The 19,186-nt window shown below is 46.2% G+C and overlaps 3 protein-coding genes across 6 annotated transcripts; 2 read left to right on the forward strand and 1 right to left on the reverse strand.

The window, feature by feature from the left end:
* The first annotated feature begins 332 nt into the window (after positions 1–332).
* LOC127777975 (pentatricopeptide repeat-containing protein At5g48730, chloroplastic-like) lies at positions 333–6,646 on the forward strand. Of its 4 annotated transcripts, none has more exons than XR_008018392.1 (5): positions 333–1,620; positions 1,705–2,111; positions 2,343–3,781; positions 4,526–5,448; positions 6,120–6,644. XR_008018392.1 is itself a non-coding variant. In XM_052304594.1 (3 exons), the coding sequence occupies exons 1-3, from the start codon at positions 1,189–1,191 to the stop codon at positions 3,034–3,036; spliced, it is 1,533 nt and encodes a 510-aa protein (XP_052160554.1). In that variant the 5' UTR covers positions 333–1,188; the 3' UTR covers positions 3,037–3,967. The 4 variants fall into 4 exon arrangements, 1 of the variants encoding a protein (XP_052160554.1); XR_008018393.1 differs by having other exon boundaries at positions 4,526–5,435; XR_008018391.1 differs by having other exon boundaries at positions 4,526–6,646.
* A 3,185-nt stretch (positions 6,647–9,831) lies between these two features.
* Positions 9,832–11,021, forward strand: LOC127775642 (probable calcium-binding protein CML30). The gene has a single exon (XM_052301923.1). It carries the CDS (start codon positions 9,887–9,889, stop codon positions 10,595–10,597), a length of 711 nt encoding a protein of 236 aa, XP_052157883.1. The 5' UTR covers positions 9,832–9,886; the 3' UTR covers positions 10,598–11,021.
* A 3,877-nt stretch (positions 11,022–14,898) lies between these two features.
* On the reverse strand, positions 14,899–16,946 carry LOC127777162 (ubiquinol oxidase 1c, mitochondrial-like). Its single transcript, XM_052303703.1, has one exon. It carries the CDS (start codon positions 15,917–15,919, stop codon positions 15,569–15,571), a length of 351 nt encoding a protein of 116 aa, XP_052159663.1. The 5' UTR covers positions 15,920–16,946; the 3' UTR covers positions 14,899–15,568.
* Positions 16,947–19,186: the final 2,240 nt, after the last annotated feature.

Genomic DNA, 19,186 nt, shown 5'->3' on the forward strand with positions numbered 1-19,186 from the left:
AGGGGAGAAGAGAAGAGTATTTTGAGGTGGTGTTTGGGAGGGGAGGGAGTTATAGGGGGCTCGAGCACTCCCCTCCCCCTCTTAAGCCTTATCTATTAGTTAATATATATACTTAACACTAATTATAGAAATTAGGAAAGATTCTGGAGATTTTTTTTTTTGGAGAAATTTTTTACTAGCAGATTGAAAATTTTTAAGTTAGATTTGAAATCTCTTGATTTAAGTTTTAAATTTTAAAGTCAAATTTTGAAAACTTTTAACTCAGATTTGAAAACTTTTAACTCGAGATTTGAAAACTTTTAACTCAGATTCGAAAACTTTCAACTCGAGAATCGAGATTCGAAAACTTTCAAGTCCAGATTTGAAAACTTTCAACTCGAGATTCGAAAACTTTCAAGTCAAGATTTGAAAATTTTGAAAAACTTTCAAATCAAGATTTGAAAACTTTGAAGTCGAGATTTAAAAACTTTCAAGTTCAAATTTGAAAAATTTTCAACTCAAAATTTAAAAACTTTCAAACTCAAAACATACTAAAAAGATTAAAAATAATAATCAGAAAAAAGTGGAAAGAAAAAACGAAAAAAAATCGGTAAAAAAACGAAAAGAAAAGCGTGGGAGGAGACGGCGCGCGCCAGCGGGCCGGCGCTGGGCCTTCTGGGCCCAAAACGCGCGCCGCTGGCGCGCGCGCGCGAATTAGCGATTCCGGAGTTATAGGCCTGTTCGGCAGGCCGTTTGCGGTGGCTGTGGCTGCGGCTGCGCACATAGAGTGAACAGGCCCTATTTTAGTCCCTCTCACAAAAACATAAGTTCCTCCCCTAGGGACTTTCACCCAAACACCACCTGAGTTTGAAAAATCTAGTATAATTTTACTTCTGGAAGAAAAACGAAGAGTTAGTATAAATCAAATCCAAATCTACCCAAAATAGTCCGTGAAATCTGCTAAACCTGTGGTGTTCAATCTGGCTGGTTGCCTGTCTTCCATAAGAGGAGAGATCTGGAGCGTTGCTATCTCATCCAACGGTCACTTGGGTGCCCCTCCCTGTCCTGTTACGCTTGACTACTCTCGTTGCCACGTCACTAGCACAGCCTCATCCTCTTCTTCCCCGCGCGGACGAAAAACCTCGCCGCTCTCCGGCGCAAAACTTCAGCGAGGCGAGCTCGCCTCCGGCTGCTCCGAGCCGCGCCGCAATGGCCACCGCGCCGGTGGCCTCCCCGTTCCCGGCGCTCCCCTCCTCCTCCTCCATCACCATCGCGGCCTCCACCGCCGCGCGCCGGTGCCACGACGCGCTGCTCCCACCGCCAGCCGCCGCGGGGCGCGAGCCGGCTCGCGCCATGGGATCCTCCTCCTCCTTGGCTGGCGCCGCGGGGGAGAGGAGGAGGCGGCGAGGCGAGGAGGATGGCGGCGAGGTCGAGGCCGAGGCGGAGCGGCGGCGGAAGGAGGAAGTGAACCGTAAGATCGCGTCCCGGAAGGCGCTCTCCGTCATCCTCCGCCGCGAGGCCACCAAGGCCGTCCTCGACAAGCGCAAGCCCGGCAAGGGCACCCGCCGCCTCCTCCCCCGCACCGTCCTCGAGGCCCTCCACGAGCGCATCACCGCCCTCCGCTGGGACTCCGCCCTCAAGGTCCTCACCCTCACCACTGCCTCCATCCCATCATAGCCTATACCCGTGTCTCCCGCTAACCTCGCCATGTCCATTGCCGACCAGGTGTTCGATCTAATGCGCGACCAGGTGTGGTACAGGCCGTACGTCGGGATATACGTCAAGCTGATCACCATGCTGGGCAAGTGCAAGCAGCCGGAGAGGGCGCACGAGCTGTTCCAGGCCATGGTGGACGAAGGCTGCGCTCCCAACCTCGAGTCCTACACGGCCCTCGTCTCCGCGTACAGCAGGAGTGGCCGCTTCGACAGGGCCTTCTCCTTGCTCGAGCAGATGAAGGCCACCCCTGGTTGCCGACCTGATGTGCAGACCTACTCCATTCTCATCAAGTCATGCTTGCACGCCTATGATTTTGAGCGGGTCAAGTATTTGATGGAAGATATGGCGCGGGCGGGTATCCGTCCCAATGTCGTGACTTATAACACATTAATTGATGCCTATGGGAAAGCAGGAAGGTAATTGCTAGTAAAATTCATGCTTTAAAATATGAACATGCCTTTCTCATATTTGATACAAATGACTATTGAAAATGAGATTAACTTTATGCGGGGAACTTCAGAGAATCTTAATTTCAAGAACAGCCAGAATTTGAATATTACCGTAATTGAAATGCATTTCTGATTCTTTCCAAATCTGTAGTTACTCCTGATGCGATTTCATTGAACTAATGATGCTTTATGATTAAGGTTTGCTGAGATGGAATCAACTCTTCTGGAGATGCTGACTGAAAATTGCAAGCCTGATGTATGGACAATGAATTCTACTCTCAGAGCTTTCGGTGGCAGTGGTCAAATTGAAACTATGGAAAGCTGTTATGAGAAGTTCCAGGCCTCCGGTATCTCCCCAAACATTAAGACTTACAATATTTTACTTGATTCCTATGGTAAAGCTAAAATGTATGAGAAGATGGGAGCTGTGATGGAATACATGCAGAAGTATTACTATTCTTGGACAATAGTCACATACAATGTAGTTATTGATGCATTTGGAAGGGCTGGGGACCTTGAACAGATGGAATATATTTTTAGATTGATGAAATCTGAGCGTATAAAGCCCAACTGTGTTACACTCTGCTCGTTGGTTCGAGCATATGGAAGGGCTGGGGATGTTAAGAAAATAAAGACAGTGTTGAGAATCGTTGAGAATTCTGACATAACGTTGGATATTGTGTTCTTCAACTGTTTGGTGGACGCGTTTGGGAGGGTGGGGTGCTTGGCGGAGATGTGGGATGTTCTTGATATAATGAAATTACAACGATGCAAACCAGACAAGGTAACCTGCACTACCATGATTAAATGGTTTCTCATCAAAGGAATTGATGATCATCGTGTTCAGTACCTACGGGACTTAAAAGACGGGCGATCTAAAGATAACATATAGGCACTAACACTAAGCAGACAATGTCAGAACTTCAATTTGCAAGATGGAACAACCTGTCAGAACACTAAGCAGACAATGGTGATATTTGTTCTCCGTAATTTTCCAAGAAAGATGGAACAACCTGTAAGAACTCCAGTTAGCAGAGACACATCAATCTTAGCCTGCTCTTTGTAGGTAGCTTCATTGTTACTTATTCAACATGTAATGTACACAACACAACAATGAAAGTTTGTTTTACGATCTTAACAATGGAGCTATTTGACTGCATCTGGCAAAACTGCCTATGGTTATGGCATCCCATAAATGAATTATGTCTTGAGGATCTGAGCAAGATTTTGCTATCCGAGCAAACGGATCAGGACAATGAAATAAAGAAGAAGGCCTTGACGAACAGTGAATCTTAAGTGTCGGTGACCAATCAGTTAGATTGTGCTGTGCTGTTGTGACTTGATGTATGGATCATACAGCTGTACATGATATTCAGTATTGACTCGTGCAAAGATGGAGAGAAACTTAAGTGGTTATGAATTACATGTTGTAGACTTCTGTGTGCTCCCTTTTGATTATTCTAGCATGACAGATGATTTGTTGGCATTTCACTTAAAACATTTTTGTGCTATCATTGCCCTGCAAATAGAAAAGGAGAGAGAATGGGCACCTAACATATGGACCAAGGAATTGTTCTGAAGGAAGATTCTCCATGAGGCATCAACATTGATTCGATAAGAGCTTCAAAGCCTCAAAGGTGTTGGAATCAAAGCTAGCCTGTGGAACTTTTCATTCTTTTGATTTAAATGACTGCAGCTTTAATCGCCTATTTGTCATTTCTATGTGTTGGTGTTTTATTACATTTCCGCAATGGCAAAAAGAGCATGTTGCCGTGTTACCTTTTTTGCAGAATTATAATATCACATCATGGTTAAGTACTCAATTAGTCACTTACCTAGTACATACCTCCTCCATTCCATATTACAAGTCATTTTTAGTTTTCTCCTAAGTCAAACTTCTTTAACTTGCCCGAGCTTATAGCAAAATGCATCAACATCCACAATATCAAATTAGTTTCATTAAATATATCATGAAATATGTCTTGATAGTATACTTATTTGTTATTGTGGATATTGGTGCATTTTTCTATAAATATGATTAAATTTAGAAAAGTTTTGACTTGGGACAAAACTAAAACGACTTACAGTATGTGATGGAGGGAGTACCAATTTTATCTCGATACTCAGATCTTGTGGTGTTGTATGGGCATTCATTTCTTAGCCTGTTCTGATGTTTTCTGCGCAACTGAACTACCCAAATGGCTGTGAAACTGGTCAGGCTGTCTGTTTATGCTAATATTTCGTGGTACTTATCAAGTTATCGGTTATTTTATATCAATTTTGATCCAAATCAGCAGTATCTATAAGAATGTACACACCATGAAACCTTTCTGGTCTCTTGTACATTTTTTTTAATGTAATCTGACCTTTCCTGTTTTCAGAGAACTTTGTTCCGGAAGCATTTAGATTTTGGCAGCTTGGCACTGAACTGGAGCGGCTCATTTTCAACATCATTTGTTGCTGCTGCATGTCTACCTGGGCCCTCCTGTTGTATGAACATCAAAATCTTCCAACCTTCACCAATCAATGCTACTACGTACTATATAGCAAAATACTGTGTACTGTTATGCCAAGCTCTGGCTAGTCTAGTCGATGGCGATGCAGCCGGAGCAACTGCAACCGTGCCGGGCCAAACACAGCTAAGTGCTAGCTAAACTGCACAGGAACTGATCTGATCACCTATAATTATCTCTCTTTTTAGAACATGATCATCTATAAAAATCATGATTTATGTATAGTGGGGGAACATCTAATGCCACTATGCCACCAACCCGTGCACAGATCACATGAATTGCAGCCCCTTTTTTTTTCAAGAAATAGAGGTAGAATATACTATAATGATCTGTTGTTGGGGTGGTTAATTAAATTGCTGATTTGCTGACAAGATTCGTACTAGAAGGAACAGAAAATTCCAGATAGAAACTCACTCATTTTTTCCTTAGAAAAACATAATAAAACCATAGTGGCTGTTATGAGTGATGCTGATGAATGGCTGGCCCAATATTCTGCTAGGAATTCATAGTTAGGACTTGGAATTTGGACTCTGCCAGTGAGCAACAACTGGCCAACGTGGGTCCGGCCAAACTAAAGACTCGGAGAAGAGAACACACTACTTGGACTGTGGACTACTGGAGTATTATTGGATGCAGATGAACGCAAAGCATCCAGGCCTTTTCTTTCTTCTTCCTGGTGTTTACTGGTCAGTCTGCCCAGTCCACTTCGTTTATTTGCTTCCCTTTTTTGTGGCTTCAGGGAGATGTTGCTGCCCTGTTGCTGAAAGCAAAAGCAAAGGTACCTAACTGGAGTAAGCTCTCTCCAACCAAGCATCTGAACTTATATACCTATACATATATTCTCTAGATTGTGATATACACCTGACTTGTACTTAGTTGCATCATTGCATGCCAAGATTTTTGTTCTATTTTCCCCCCTTGTTTCCTGTGACTCTTGGTTGGATTTGGGAGAAAGGTGGACTTTACGTTTTGTGGAGGGAACACTAACCTGGTGAGAATAACTCGTGCAATGTGTGCAATTAATTAGTCACAAAAGCTTTTATGATCTGTTGAAACAATATGTATATGTCCAGATAATTTGGGGTTCCAACTTATAAGAAAAACTGTTCCATTCCACTAGCTCAGTTTCTGCGTGTTGCAACCATTTTGAAGGGCAAGTGGTTCAGCTTATATGTGGTACTGTGGTAGGTCCATTTCGGGCTTATAACAAACAATAAAAGTTGGCACAAATGACGCAAGCAGCACTAGAGATTATCTTATGAAAAAGAAGAAATATCCTTTGGTCTAAAAAATTGTTCAAAGATCCTGGAAAAGTGTAGTGAACATTTGTAAAGAAAAGGAAAGAAAAAAAATAAAAGGATAATCACAAGCCTTCTGCCCTGATGCGCAGGCAACTAACAAGTCTCTAACATCTACTAATCTGCCACCTGTCTGCATCTGATTTCTCTGTTCATTATCTCAGGTGGAAGGTGATGAACAGGTCAGGAAACTATTTAAGCCAGTGATTGCTTCACTTATTATTACAGAGCAACGACTTGTTCTTCTGAACACATATTTGTCGGAGTTAAAGAGGGCCCGGGGTATATACGACGCATACATACCGCATTTGATAAAACTCCAGGTCCGAGCAATACGTGGTCGCTCGTGTATCTTGTAGAAAAAATAGGTGGTACGCCCGGTTGCTAGCTGCTGCCGTGTTGTTTTCCTGAGTTTATGTGTGCCCCAAACGTCTCCTTTGTTTGCTGTTCGCTCAATCAGCCGTCCATCTGTCTACGTGTTCCAGTGGCTTTTTTTCTACGGTAATGTGTGCTTGGATTGTTGCTGCTGCTGCTTGACGACAAGGGAGCATGGGATCGATGTGATTTTATGTTGCAGTCGTGTTCCTCTTGTAGTCGTAACCTAACCGGTGAAAGCCAAAGGTATAGCTGTGAGTATTGAGTTAATTTCACTTTGGGTTGTCTTTTATTACGGATATTTTGTTTTGGATTAACTTTTAACAAACGTATTTATTTTGGATTGAATAATTTTACCTTTACTTTACTTTAGATTACCTGACTCTCTTATCAAGCATATGAACAATTTCGAGTACGACGACTTTTGCTTGTCAATGAACCTTACATAGACTAAAAATAGTTAAATTATACGTAGACTATTGCTTTGATATGACAAGTAGATACAAATGGATAAAAATAGTTTAGGGTGGTCTAAAATGCCACAAAGTTAAATTTACTTAGTTCAAAATAAAAATATTTCTTAAAGTGTGGTCTAAACCAAAACAGTAATGAAAATGAAAGTGACCCAAAATGAAATTTACTTGTGAAGATTTAATTTTTCATGCCAAATCTTGTGAATTTGTGGGTTGCCTAGAGTGACAACGGCAAAACTAGAAAAATACTACTATCAACAAGGTCCATGTGTGTTTCTCAGAAAAAAAAAAAAGGTCCATGTGTCACGTTTAACGGCACAAATCACACATATCACACCACACCGTGGGAGGTACGCACGCACTCCACGGGGTGCCGAAGCCAAATACTAGTACACACCGTACGACACAACTAGAGTCCAGAGATGCAAACAAGCTCACCCGCCAACTCGTTTATATGCCAAATAGTAACTGGCAATGTCTGGTCCGGTTTATTTTTATCTAAGGATGTAAGTGGGCCAACCCATAAATCTATTTATATGTTAAATTAATAATTGATTCGTGGATTACTCACTAATTTTATCTATAAGTGGGTTCGTGGGTCGACCCACTCGTTATCCTGGGCGCAACCTTAGAAAATCTTAGGCCTTATTTAGTTGGGGAAAATTTTTTTGGTTTGGTTGTCACATCGGATATACGTGCATACATTTGAAGTATTAAATACAGTCTAATAACAAAACAAATTATAGATTCCGCCAGGAATCTGCGAGATGAATTTATTAAGTCTAATTAATCCATTATTAGCAAATATTTAATGTAACACCACATTGTCAAATCATGACGCAATTAGGCTTAAAATATTTGTCTCTTAATTTACACGTAAACTATATAATTGATTTTTTTTCTACATTTAATACTCTATGTATGTGTCTAATATACGATGTGATGGATAAAAAAGTTTTCGTTTAGAAACTATAAACAAGGCCTTACTAGTCTCTCCGTCCACTCCACTGACCGTCCAAAAGCTAGTGAAAAGCAAGCCCAAGTACTACACCAACATAACCGCTGATGCGCCTACCTGCCGTTACAAAGCTACCCCTCCGTACCACGCGATTGCCTCACCTCGGCGCGGCGACATCGCCGTTCGCACGGTACAGACACTACAGAGAGGCTAGCAGGTGAGACTTTCAGAGAGAGACGATGGAGACGTGGACGGAGGAGGTGGTGGTGGCCGTCGTGTATGAGATCCGCGGGGAGACAATGCCGTTGGACTCAGAGAGGCCGACACCGGCCAAGGCCCGCGCGCCTCTCGTGAGAAAAAAAAAAAAGAAAAACGGCTCCTCCTCCTCCTCCTCCTCCTCCTCCTCCTGCGAGCGTGCGGCGAATTATGTGCGGATGATGCGCTGCACGGCGCGGCGCGGCGCACGCACCGTCCTCCGGCTCCGGGGTGGATGGATGGATGGGATTTATGGTGCCTCTGCCTTACGGCTTCACGCGGCATTCGGTTCGCGACGCGCTTCCGGCCTTCCCTTTTAAAAATGTTTCCCTTCCTTGTGCCAACTGCTGATAGGTCCGTGGAGTGGTTTGGAATTCTGTCCGTGCCCTTGGTTCAGAGGGGGGCTTCTTTGCAAATCTGATGGTAGTAGTAGTGTAGTACTCCATTATCTCTACACAGTACAGTACTATGTAAGTACATCAGTACATGTCCTGTTTATTCCTTTTATTATCAGAAAGGAAAATGTTAAATGTACGTGATAATTTCCTGACAAAAGAAACTAGTAATAAATAAACTCATAGTTATATGAAGATTAAATATGTTTCATACCATCCTATGATTTGCAATATGTTTCATAAAATCAAAGTTTCGGAATGTTTCATAAAACACCGGATACAAGCTAGCCACCTTTTTTTATTATTACATATCTAATTAAAAATTAAAATTTAAAATTGGTCGGTAACCTCAACCAATAGTATTAGCCACTTTTGGATACTACATCATTTCATATTATAAATCGTTTTGACTTTTTTATTAATCAACCTTCTCTAGCTTTGTATAAGTTTATAAACAAATATAGCAATATTATCAACATAAAACAAATAAACTATTAAAATATATTCAATGTTACATACTTACATTTAACAAAACTAATTTAATATTATAAATATTGCTATATTTTTCTATAAATTTTGTTAAAGTTTCAAGCAATTTGACTTTAAAAGTGTAAGCTATTTATAGAATTAAATTTAAAAATATATTGTTTATTCAATTTATTTTCAAGAATATTCGGGATATAAATTTTATTGCAGAAATATACCATCGATCTTGCACAACCGTTGAGCGAAAATGACGCAGGGGTGACGTCGAGAGTGATATCGTGCGGAGAAAGCGTGAGACCGTGCAGTCTCGCGCAGCGACGGTTCGAGAGCGCGGGATGGACGAGCGGTCCCGCTCAAGCAGAGAGCGACACCGTCCTAAACTGCATTTGGTTAGTGACTAATGACCTAATTAATTATTTTAACTAATAATAATTAGTGATTAAATAATAATTAATTAATCACTAATCATGGTAATTAATCACTAATTAACTATTTTGAAATCATGTATCGCTGATTGGTTAAGCGGAATTCGGTCTCGCTCTTCCATGAACATTTCATGAGACCGCGCTGTCTCGTGTTTTCCCTGCGCGATACCGCCCGTGACGTCACGCCCATGTCACTTTCGTGCAATGGTTGTGCGATATTGACGGTATATTTTTGTAAAAGTTTTGAATCCCGAATATTTCTATAAATAAAATGAATGAACATTATATTTTCAAATTTAATTCGCTACTTATAATATGAAGCGAAGGGAGTACTATTCTCCCAAGTTCTTAAACTGTAATATTAGCATCACACAAGGACGCAAGTGAAAATTACCCATCGATCTACTACCACCACCAGGTCGCACGATCGGCAACTGACGACTGCGACTGCCTCCTCTTCTTCTTCGCCATCACCATCGCTTCCAACCTCCGCATATATTAACCTCCCTGTCTTCTCCACTTCTCCCATTCACATTCACTCGCTGCCAACCCCAACCACCACCCATGGCGCCTCTCCTCCTCCTCTTCCTCCTCGGCGGCCTCTGCGCCCTCTTCTCCCTCGCCTCCTCCTCGCCAGCGACCAAGAAGTGCGGCGATGCCAAGAAGCGGAGAGAGGAGGAGGGGGAGGAGGTGGTGGTGGTGGCCAAGAAGAGGCCGGAGGAGGAGCCGCGGCGGCCTGACCCGGACGCCGACCTCGGGATCGTGTTCTCCACGTTCGACCACGACGGCGACGGCTTCATCACGGCGGCGGAGCTGGAGGAGTCCCTGAAGCGCCTCGGCATCGCCGTGTCGTCCGCCGCCGAGGCCGCCGCCCTGGTGGCCCGCGTCGACGCCAACAGCGACGGGCTCATCGATATCCACGAGTTCCGCGAGCTCTACGACTCCATCCCCAAGCGGCGCAAGAGCCACCAGCAGCACCCGCTCCCCTCCACCGCCGCCGCCGACGAGGAAGCCGCCGCCGCTGACGAGGAGTATGAAGCAGAGGAGGAGGAGAGGGACCTGAGGGAGGCGTTCGACGTGTTCGACGGCAACAAGGACGGCCTCATCTCCGCCGAGGAGCTCGGCACCGTGCTCGGGTCCCTCGGCCTCCGCCAGCACGGCGGCCGCCCCGCCGTCGCCGAGTGCCGCGACATGATCCGCCTCGTCGACAGCGACGGCGACGGCATGGTCAGCTTCGAGGAGTTCAAGCGCATGATGACCGTCGTCAAGGCCTAGCACCAAGGCGGGCAATCTCCAACTTCTATCAAATTCAAATTCAAAAACCAAAATTCGGAGCGGATTCGCAAAGGCAAGTAACCTCAATTTGTTCTTGGACACGACGAGGCTCGCAGATCGATCGGCGGGAGAGAGAAATCAAAGCAAAAAATCAATTGTTTGTGAGTGGAGTTGAAGACTAACCAGCTTCTTCTTCTCGCTCGCTTTGTGTTTCTTCCCACCTGTTCTTGATCACTTTCTTTGGTTTTTTTTCTCTCTTTTTTGCAGTCTAATTAACCTCGTAAATCAGTGCCTGTTTTGACTGACAAGTTTCAAATATATGCATGTAAATATTAGTTCCTGCTACCTACTGTCAGGTTATTAATTTGTCCAAAAGAAACAGTGGCTGAAATGGAAAGGTTTAATTGATATTATTAGCTGTTAATTCGGCCTCTGTATTATGCTTGAGCCTTACTGGTGTATGATTCCAATGGCATAGTTTCTGAAGGCAAATTATCATAATTTTTTTTAATAGTTGATCTGTAAAGTTGGCTTGTTCATGGAGAAAGCTACCAAGGTCTTGGCGGTATGAACAAGGTAGCTAAGTAAGATTATTCTGTTCTTCTGTGATAACAAGACTGAATCTTGTGGTCTTCTGCGGCATGGGTTCACATGTGCTCCTGTTCTGTTTTTTTACTTCGAAAATTCAAGGTAATTTTTTTTTCTTGGTGTTCAAATTTTGATGATTTTTCCTTGAAAAATTCAATGGTCAAATATTTGAGATGGTCATTCATGTATTACCTTTACGTGGTCAGGACCTCAAAGACCCTCAGACAAGAACTAATTTCCCAACGAGTAGTATTACTTGCAAAAAGGAGAATTTGACTTCTCCTTTGTCTTTTCTCTGTACAAAGCTTTGATCCATGAAAAAAAACATTTTTTTTCTTGTTCTTCTCGTCTTGCAAAAACAAATTACTGAAGTCTATACAACCTAGTAGCACCGATACATGTCGTTTCTGTGAAATTTATGCAAAGTCGTTGTCTTCGATTTAAGGGCTATGAGCTCTATAGCCTTGTGCTTACGCTACCCTTGCAACGTAAACCTGGCAACCAAATTGCCAAGTGTCAGAAAGGCCTCGCCTCGTCTCGTTCTGAACTTTTGCGAGGACTGCAAAGACCAGTTAAAAACTGTGACCAAGTCAATCAAATGACATTTCAACAATCAGCCACAAGCACTGTGAGATGTTTTACTAATATCTCTCAGATCTCTATCACGGTAATTAAGAAATTCCAAGCTTGGATCTGGGGCCTGCACAAGATGATGATGATGATAATTTAATTGTCAATTACTGAATCATGCAAGAAAGTGTCAAGGCCTGAGCTGAGCTGAGCCTGCAGCTAAGCAATTAGATTACTCTTTGCTGTCCATGTGGGGGATGCCAAATCTACACTAGTGACAGAGTGACAGTACAAGTGGATGCATAATGCTCTTCTTCTATTTTGATTGTCTCTTCTGATGGTTACAGATAATTAGATAACAACTCTACAAGGTTGACATAATGGATTGGTGATGCGCTTGAACAGTGTGGTTTAGGCTGGTTTTCAGCTGCAATTACGCGTGAACTCCACCTAATTTGCACTACTTTTAATTCAATCGATTCGATCCACTTGTGACGCTCGAACGGCTAGTAGTTAAAAGATAGGTAAACCAAACCATTCAGCCACTGCGTTGAGCTAATCTAATCAAACGGCTAATTAACCATTAACAACACGGATGCTTAAAAATCACAGTGAAACAATTTCATCGGCGTCAGCAATTAATGGAAAGAATCAGCAAGAACGGCAGCGACAGCGGCAGCAAGATTCGCTGCTATCGTGAGGGCACGCGAAGCGAAGCATGTGCTCTCCATCGGCATCAATGGCGGAGGACGCGAATGATGAAGACGAGATGCGGATTCTTGAAGGCGAGGGACAGGTGGAATATGGTTCGAACTTTTCGATCCCATCTTGGCTGCCGCACCGCGAGAAAAAAAAAATCTTAATAAAAGAGAGAGAGGAAACAGATGGGGATATGGACGAATCGTCCCTGCCGACGCGCGGCGGCGCCGCCGCCTCTGGTCTGCCGCCGGCGGCCTTGCCCGGTGGCGGCAGTAAATTTTGCCAGAAATTCGCGCGAAAATTTAGAAATGTTCCGAAAATATAAGAATATTTAACTATTTATCACTTAGATATGGTAATTAGCCATTGTTATCTGTCCTCACATGCGGTAATTAACATATGGGGACTCACGTATTATTGACGTATTAGTGCTAAATGGTTAAGGCTAAATTTAAGAGTGACGAATAGTAAAATGTCTAGGTTTCAAATTTTGTTTTCTTTTTTAGGTTTCAAAAAAATAGTTTAATGTCCCGAAAATATTGCCCCTTCGTTCTCCCGAGTTCTCTTCCGAAACTTTGTTTGATTGGAATGGGCTGTTATTGTAAGCGGATCACGTACACAGTACACTCCAATTCAAGCCCTTGAATGGAAAACCCATTTACTGGATGGAAAAAGTACACCCAACGTCCCTCAACTTGTCATCAAAGATATAAAATCATCCTCAAACCACAAATCCAGATATCTTGCATCCCTTAACTAATCAAAACTGGTTACAAAAGTTCCCTCAACCGTTTTGATCCCGATTTTGTCCTACGTGGCTGCTGAGTCAGCATAGGACCTACGTGGGCCCCACATATCAGGGTAATCCACGTCATCACCCTCCCTTTTTCTTCTCTTCTCTCTTTCTGGGCGAGGCAAAGCGGCGCGCGGGTGCAGAGGGCCAGAGGCTAGCAGGCGAGGCGGGAGAGAGGACGGCGGCCGGCACCCGGCGGCAGCGGCGGCCGCAGCGGGAAACATGGCGACGCGGCAGCCCCGACGGCGATGTCATCGACTGCGTGCCGACGCACCTACAGCCATCCGGTTCGGGATGAAGCAGCCACGCGCCGCCGGCATCGTCCGCCGCGACTCTGCCAACGACGGCCACGAGGTCAGTCAGTCAACTCGCCGATCACCGGCAAGCTCACCGGCGGCAAGCTCGCTCTCCACATATATCTGCATCATCAATTCATCATTATTGGCATTGGCGAGTTGGCAACAATGGCGATGGCGAATTGGCAACGAACTGAACTAAGAGTGTAATTAATTAGCTGAGATTAATCACGAGCTGATGAAAACGATGATGCAGCATGCGAAGAGGCTGGAGGAGGAGGGGCTGATGCAGGAGCTCGCTAGTGGGATGCAGGAGCCCGGCATGGACGACGCCGCGGAGGCGGCCGGGAAGGAGTAGCAGGGCACGCCGTCGATGCGGCGGCGGAGGAGGAGGAGGACGCTGGCCACCGCGCCGCGGCGGGATCCGGCAGGGACGAGGGGGACGACAACGCCGACGAGAGGAGAGGATCTCGTCGGGAGGAGCGGGGCACGGGGCACACCGACGCCGACGACCACCATGCCCGCCACCTCCGCCTCCTCCCAACCGAGGCGGCGACTTCGCCGACCTCAACGCCACCGCTGCCTCCTCCCAACCGAGGCCGTCGCGGCCTCCTCCCTCCTCCTCCTCCTCCTCCTCCTCCCCGCCTTCGCCTTCCGCCACCGCGGCCGCCCGCCGCCTCTCCCCGCTCGCGCGGTTCCTCCTCAACACGTTCCGCCGCCACCAACGCTGGGGCCCGCCCGTCGTCACGGACCTCTCCAAGCTCCGCCGCGTGGCTCCCGAGCTCGTCGCCGAGGTCCCCAGCGCTCGCCCGCCACCGCCGCCGCCGCTCGCGCTCCCGTTCTTCCTGTGGGCGGGGTGGCAGAAGGGCTTCCGCCACTACTTCCTGGCGTTCCATGTGCGCGCGCGAGAGAGAAAGGAGAAAGAGAGAGAAAGATGAGGGAGAGAAGAGGGGAAAGAGAGGGTGACGTGGACAAATGATATGTGGGGTCCACGTGGGTTCCACGCTGACTCAACCGTCACGTAGATAAAACCGGGGTCAAAACCACCAAAAGACCTTGGGTGACCGGTTTTGTATAGTTAAGGGACCCCATATATGATTTTACGGTTCGAGGACGTTTTTTAATCCCGACGACAAGTTGATGGAACTTCGGTGTACTTTTTCCTTGGAAAAAGTCCACTTTGACTCCCTTAATTGTTCACCGAATCTAATTCGTGACCCTTAACTATAAAACCAGGCAGGATGACTCCCCCAATTACTAAAACCAGTACAAATTGAATCCCTTAGCGGTTTTAGAGGACGGTTTTGCTGATGTGGCATGCTGACTTGGCCCATTATGCTGACGTGTCAACCCAGTCATGAGGCCCACATGCAATTGGTTAGGGAAAAATATAAAAAAACGTAGGGCCAGCTTGTCAGGGCCCTCTTCTCCCTCTATCTTAAAGAAAACAGCAGAGCAACCGCCGCCAGCGGCGATGGCGATGGTGGTGGTGCGGGCGGCAGTGATGGATGGCGATAGTGATGGCTGTCTGTGGTGCCGCTTCGCCTCGTCGCCCTCCTCCTCATCCTTCGTGGCCGACTGCTGCGTCGCGCACGCCACCCTTGTGGAGCGTGGCGCCGCTCTCGCCGACCGCCTGGAGGTGGCGCGCTCGCTCCTCGGAGAGAACGGCTACACCATCACGCGCTGCAGATGCGGGCCCATGTGGCAAATCCTCCGGCGCAACCTTGTCGCCGAGACGCTGCACCCGTCGCGCGTCCGCCTGGCGGGGAGGCCGAGGGAGGATACAACAGATCAATAGCAACTCGTGTTTCCTGGTAACAACTGCAGAGCTGAGCAGGACACAAGCCGCCGCAAGATTTCATCAGTGATAATCTTCTTTTGAAAATTAATCATCAGTGATAATCGAGCGGGGCAGGCGTATCCTTGAGATCCATCCCCCGAATATGGACATCCTGCATGCACATCACAAGCAAAAATAATTCAGTCATCACAAACCTACACAAAGCACACATCAAGCTTGGGAATTCACACGCACGCACGTACCGATGCGAAATGGTTGACGTCGCGGTGGTGCGCCTCGTCGGCGCGGACGACGACGACGTCCTTGAGCGTGGTGCCGGCGGGGAGCCGCCAGTAGTCGATGGCGATCGGCGGTGCGGGGACATTCTCGATCTTGCTGGCCTCGATGTCCTTGAGGTACTCGGTGTAGGGGTGGATGGCCTCCTCCTCGAGGTAGCCGACGACGCGGTGCACGAGCTTGGGGGAGAGGAGGTAGCCGAGGAAGTAGGCGTTGAAGAAGACGCGCTGGACGGCGAGCACGAGCGTGCGCTCGTACCACCTCGGCTTGACCACCTCCATGAAGGTCATGAGGTGCATCTGCTCGTTCTCGACCTCCTCCAGCAGCGCGCGTATCCAGCCGCCGCTGTGCTCGAAGCTGGTGGCGCTGGCTCAGCCCCGGGCCTTCCTCTCCGACTGCCTCATCAACGCCACCACCGGTCACCCCTTCATCTTCGAGGATGCCTTCTTCCTCTCCCTCGCCACCCGCATCAACTTCGGCATCCCCTCCCACCGACCCCGTCCGCTACCCCGACGACCGCGTCTGGGAGTCCGACATGGCGCGCAGCCCAACTTCCTCGTTGAGGTCGCGCCCGCTACCGCCTAGACCTGACCGAGGCTCGAGAGCGAAGCTCGGCGTCGCCCAGATGCGGAGCTCAGCGGCCGCCGACCCCCGCCTGCCGTCGCCGACGCTGCCCCTCGCCTGCCGTCACCGCTGGCGCCGCCCCCCACTTGCTGAATTGGGAGGGAGAGAGAGATAAGGGGGGAGATTGGGGAGGATGAGGAAGGGATAGACTGACATGTGGCCCCACAAATTCTTCTTCTATGTGAATGACGAATGGGTCCCACGTGTATGTTTTTAGTTATAAGGCCACCTAAGCGTCACGTCAACAGCAGACCAAGTCAACATTGCCATGTAGATGCCACGTCAGCGAGACCACTATTCAAAACTGCCAAGGGATTCAATTTGTACCGGTTTTAGTAATTGGGAGAGTCAGTCTACCCGGTTTTCTAGTTAAGGGTCACGAATTAGATTCGATTAACAATAAGGGAGTCTAAGTGGACTTTTTCCTTTTTCCTTTACTGGATTAAAATGCGCGGCCCAGATTAGAGTACGGCCCAGTACATTGGGCCCACAAGAGTAACCTTGGGCCGAAACTACTGGGCCAAATTTGAAGCCTCAAGGCCCACGAAAATCCAACCCAATCCGCACCCAACCCCACGTCTATAAAAGCCCTTACCCTCGCCTAGGTTTTCCTCTCCCGTCTCCGCGCTCGCCGCCGCCGCCGCTCCTCCTCCGCGCCCTCGAAGCCGCCGCCGCCTCCGCAGCCTCGCCGCCGTCGACATGGGTAAGTGTCCTCTCGATCGCCTCTCTTTCTCTCCCTACCCACTCGCGCCTTTTGCTGATGGGATTCGGCCGCAGGTAAGGTGCACGGATCGCTCGCTCGCGCCGGGAAGGTGCGCGGCCAGACGCCCAAGGTGGCGAAGCAGGACAAGAAGAAGAAGCCCCGCGGCCGCGCCCACAAGAGGATGCAGTACAACCGCCGCTTCGTCACCGCCGTCGTCGGATTCGGCAAGAAGCGCGGGCCCAACTCCTCCGAGAAGTAGACGCGCCGGGCCGCTCCGCCGGTGATGTCCCGTTTGTTCTTGGTAGTAGTTTCCTTTTAAGTGCTATATGCAAGAAAACAAGAAGGGGGAACCAATCTTTTGTAGCGTGTGAGCTCGATGCTCGTGTGATTTGGATCGAACTCAAAAGTGCTTAGTCTTATTATGCCGCATGTTAAGTTTGAGATATGATATGAGCTCGTGACTTAATTTTGCTTAATGTTTACCCTCTTTTATCTTTTATCAATTGTGACTAATTCAAATCTGTGCTTGTGTTCGTCCTTGCGTTGTGAATCGTGCCGTTTGTCAAGTACCAAGCTTTGTCACTAGGCTGCGGTTTCTAATGTAAATTACTTAGTAGACGGCTGTTACTTGAAGAAGTAACTTTCCTCACCTCTATCAGTAGTACTCTTCCCCTCTGCATAATGTATGCATGTTGTTTTGTAGTAATGTCCATATCACCTTGATAATTTTTGTCCTGTCCTCTTGCATGTTATCCGCAAGGCAAAATTGGTTATATAGCATCGAAAGTTCACGTTTTTGGTTTTATAGCACCGAAAGTTACCGGTTCACTTTAATAGCATCCAAAGTTCATCCTGTTCCCATTTTTAGGACTTCCGTCAATTTTTCCGTCCGTCTTGATCGTTATTGATCCAGCCACACACATGATATGACATTTCTACCCCTCATTGACATGCATTATACTTGTACTTGTGAGGGGTAGAAACGTCATATCTTGTGTGTGGCTGGATCAAGACGGACGGAAAACGATCGAGAATTGACGGAAGTGTTAAAAATGGGAACATTGTGAACTTTGGGTGCTATTAAAGTGAACCGGTAACTTTCGGTGCTATAAAACCAAAAACGTGAACTTTCGATGCTATATAACCAATTTTGCCTATCCGCAATGGTATATAATTAGATAATGTGGTAATGATACAATTGGCTGCAACAATTATAGTTTAGGCCCGCTGTTCTGTTAAGTAATGAATTCTAGTTATAGAAGATAGAAAACTGTTCCTAAAGGAATTATTAGCTAATCTTCTGCTGAAGTAATGAATTCTAGTTCTAGAAGATAGGAAACTGTTCCTAAAGGGATTATTGGTTAATCGTAGTGGGATTAAATATGTTTCTTGAGGTGTATTAATTTTCTTCTTTTAGATCGGTGAACACCATGCATGTTTCATCCAGTTAAGTAATGCTGCGGTTTTCTTGCTTTCCTTTTCATTGGCTTGAACTAGTGCAACATTGCTTGATAGTGGTAGGTTTATTGTCTAAGTGTTTCCTTTTAAATACAAAATATCTGGTTCATGTGATTGGATTGAGCTCAGAAATCCTTGAAGGTCGCCTGCTTCGTTTTGTTGTGAATGAGATAGGATGATACTTCCTCCGTTTCACAATGTAAGTCATTCTAGCATTTCCCACATTCATATTGATGTTAATGAATCTAGTTAGAGATGTATTCATTAACATCAACATGAATTTGGAAAATGCTAGAATGACTTACATTGTGAAACGGAGGGAGTAGAAAATTTGCGTATCTGTGGGTCTTTGCTAAGGGTTACCTGTTAAATACGAAAAATCTTGTTAATGTGGCTGGATTGAGCTGAACTGTTGAAGCCTTGAACTTTGCCTGCTTCTTTCTTTTTTAAAGAACTTGGGATGTGAGAAAGATGCGTTCGTTCCTATTTGGCTGTGTGTTCTGTTAGTAAATGGCTGTCAGGCATTGTTATGTTTGATCTGTACTTAAATTTCATTGGCTATTTTAGGAATAATGTTGTGTGTTCTTGAATTCCTATGCTTTTAGTAAACACCAATTCGTATCAGTGATCACCACTCAGTTCACAGTGGTCAGTATTGGTGAGCAACAACTCTGAATTTGCAAATCGGTAGCCCCACCCTGCACATTTCTTGAAATCATCAAGTGAACGTGTGTTGGGTAATTGTTTCAGTGGTGGTTATAAAGTGCATATTGTTTGCAGT

The sequence above is a fragment of the Oryza glaberrima genome, chromosome 6 (genome assembly GCF_000147395.1).
Source record: "Oryza glaberrima chromosome 6, OglaRS2, whole genome shotgun sequence".
In the NCBI taxonomy this organism is placed as follows: domain Eukaryota; kingdom Viridiplantae; phylum Streptophyta; class Magnoliopsida; order Poales; family Poaceae; genus Oryza; species Oryza glaberrima.

Coding starts and splice junctions, on each gene's coding strand:
- LOC127777975 (XM_052304594.1), top strand. CDS start 1,189: ATGGCCACCGCGCCGGTGGCCTCCCCGTTCCCGGCGCTCCCCTCCTCC. Junction 1,621..1,704: donor GCTGGGACTCCGCCCTCAAG/GTCCTCACCCTC, acceptor ATTGCCGACCAG/GTGTTCGATCTAATGCGCGA. Junction 2,112..2,342: donor GCCTATGGGAAAGCAGGAAG/GTAATTGCTAGT, acceptor TTTATGATTAAG/GTTTGCTGAGATGGAATCAA.
- LOC127775642 (XM_052301923.1), top strand. CDS start 9,887: ATGGCGCCTCTCCTCCTCCTCTTCCTCCTCGGCGGCCTCTGCGCCCTC.
- LOC127777162 (XM_052303703.1), bottom strand. CDS start 15,919: ATGCACCTCATGACCTTCATGGAGGTGGTCAAGCCGAGGTGGTACGAG.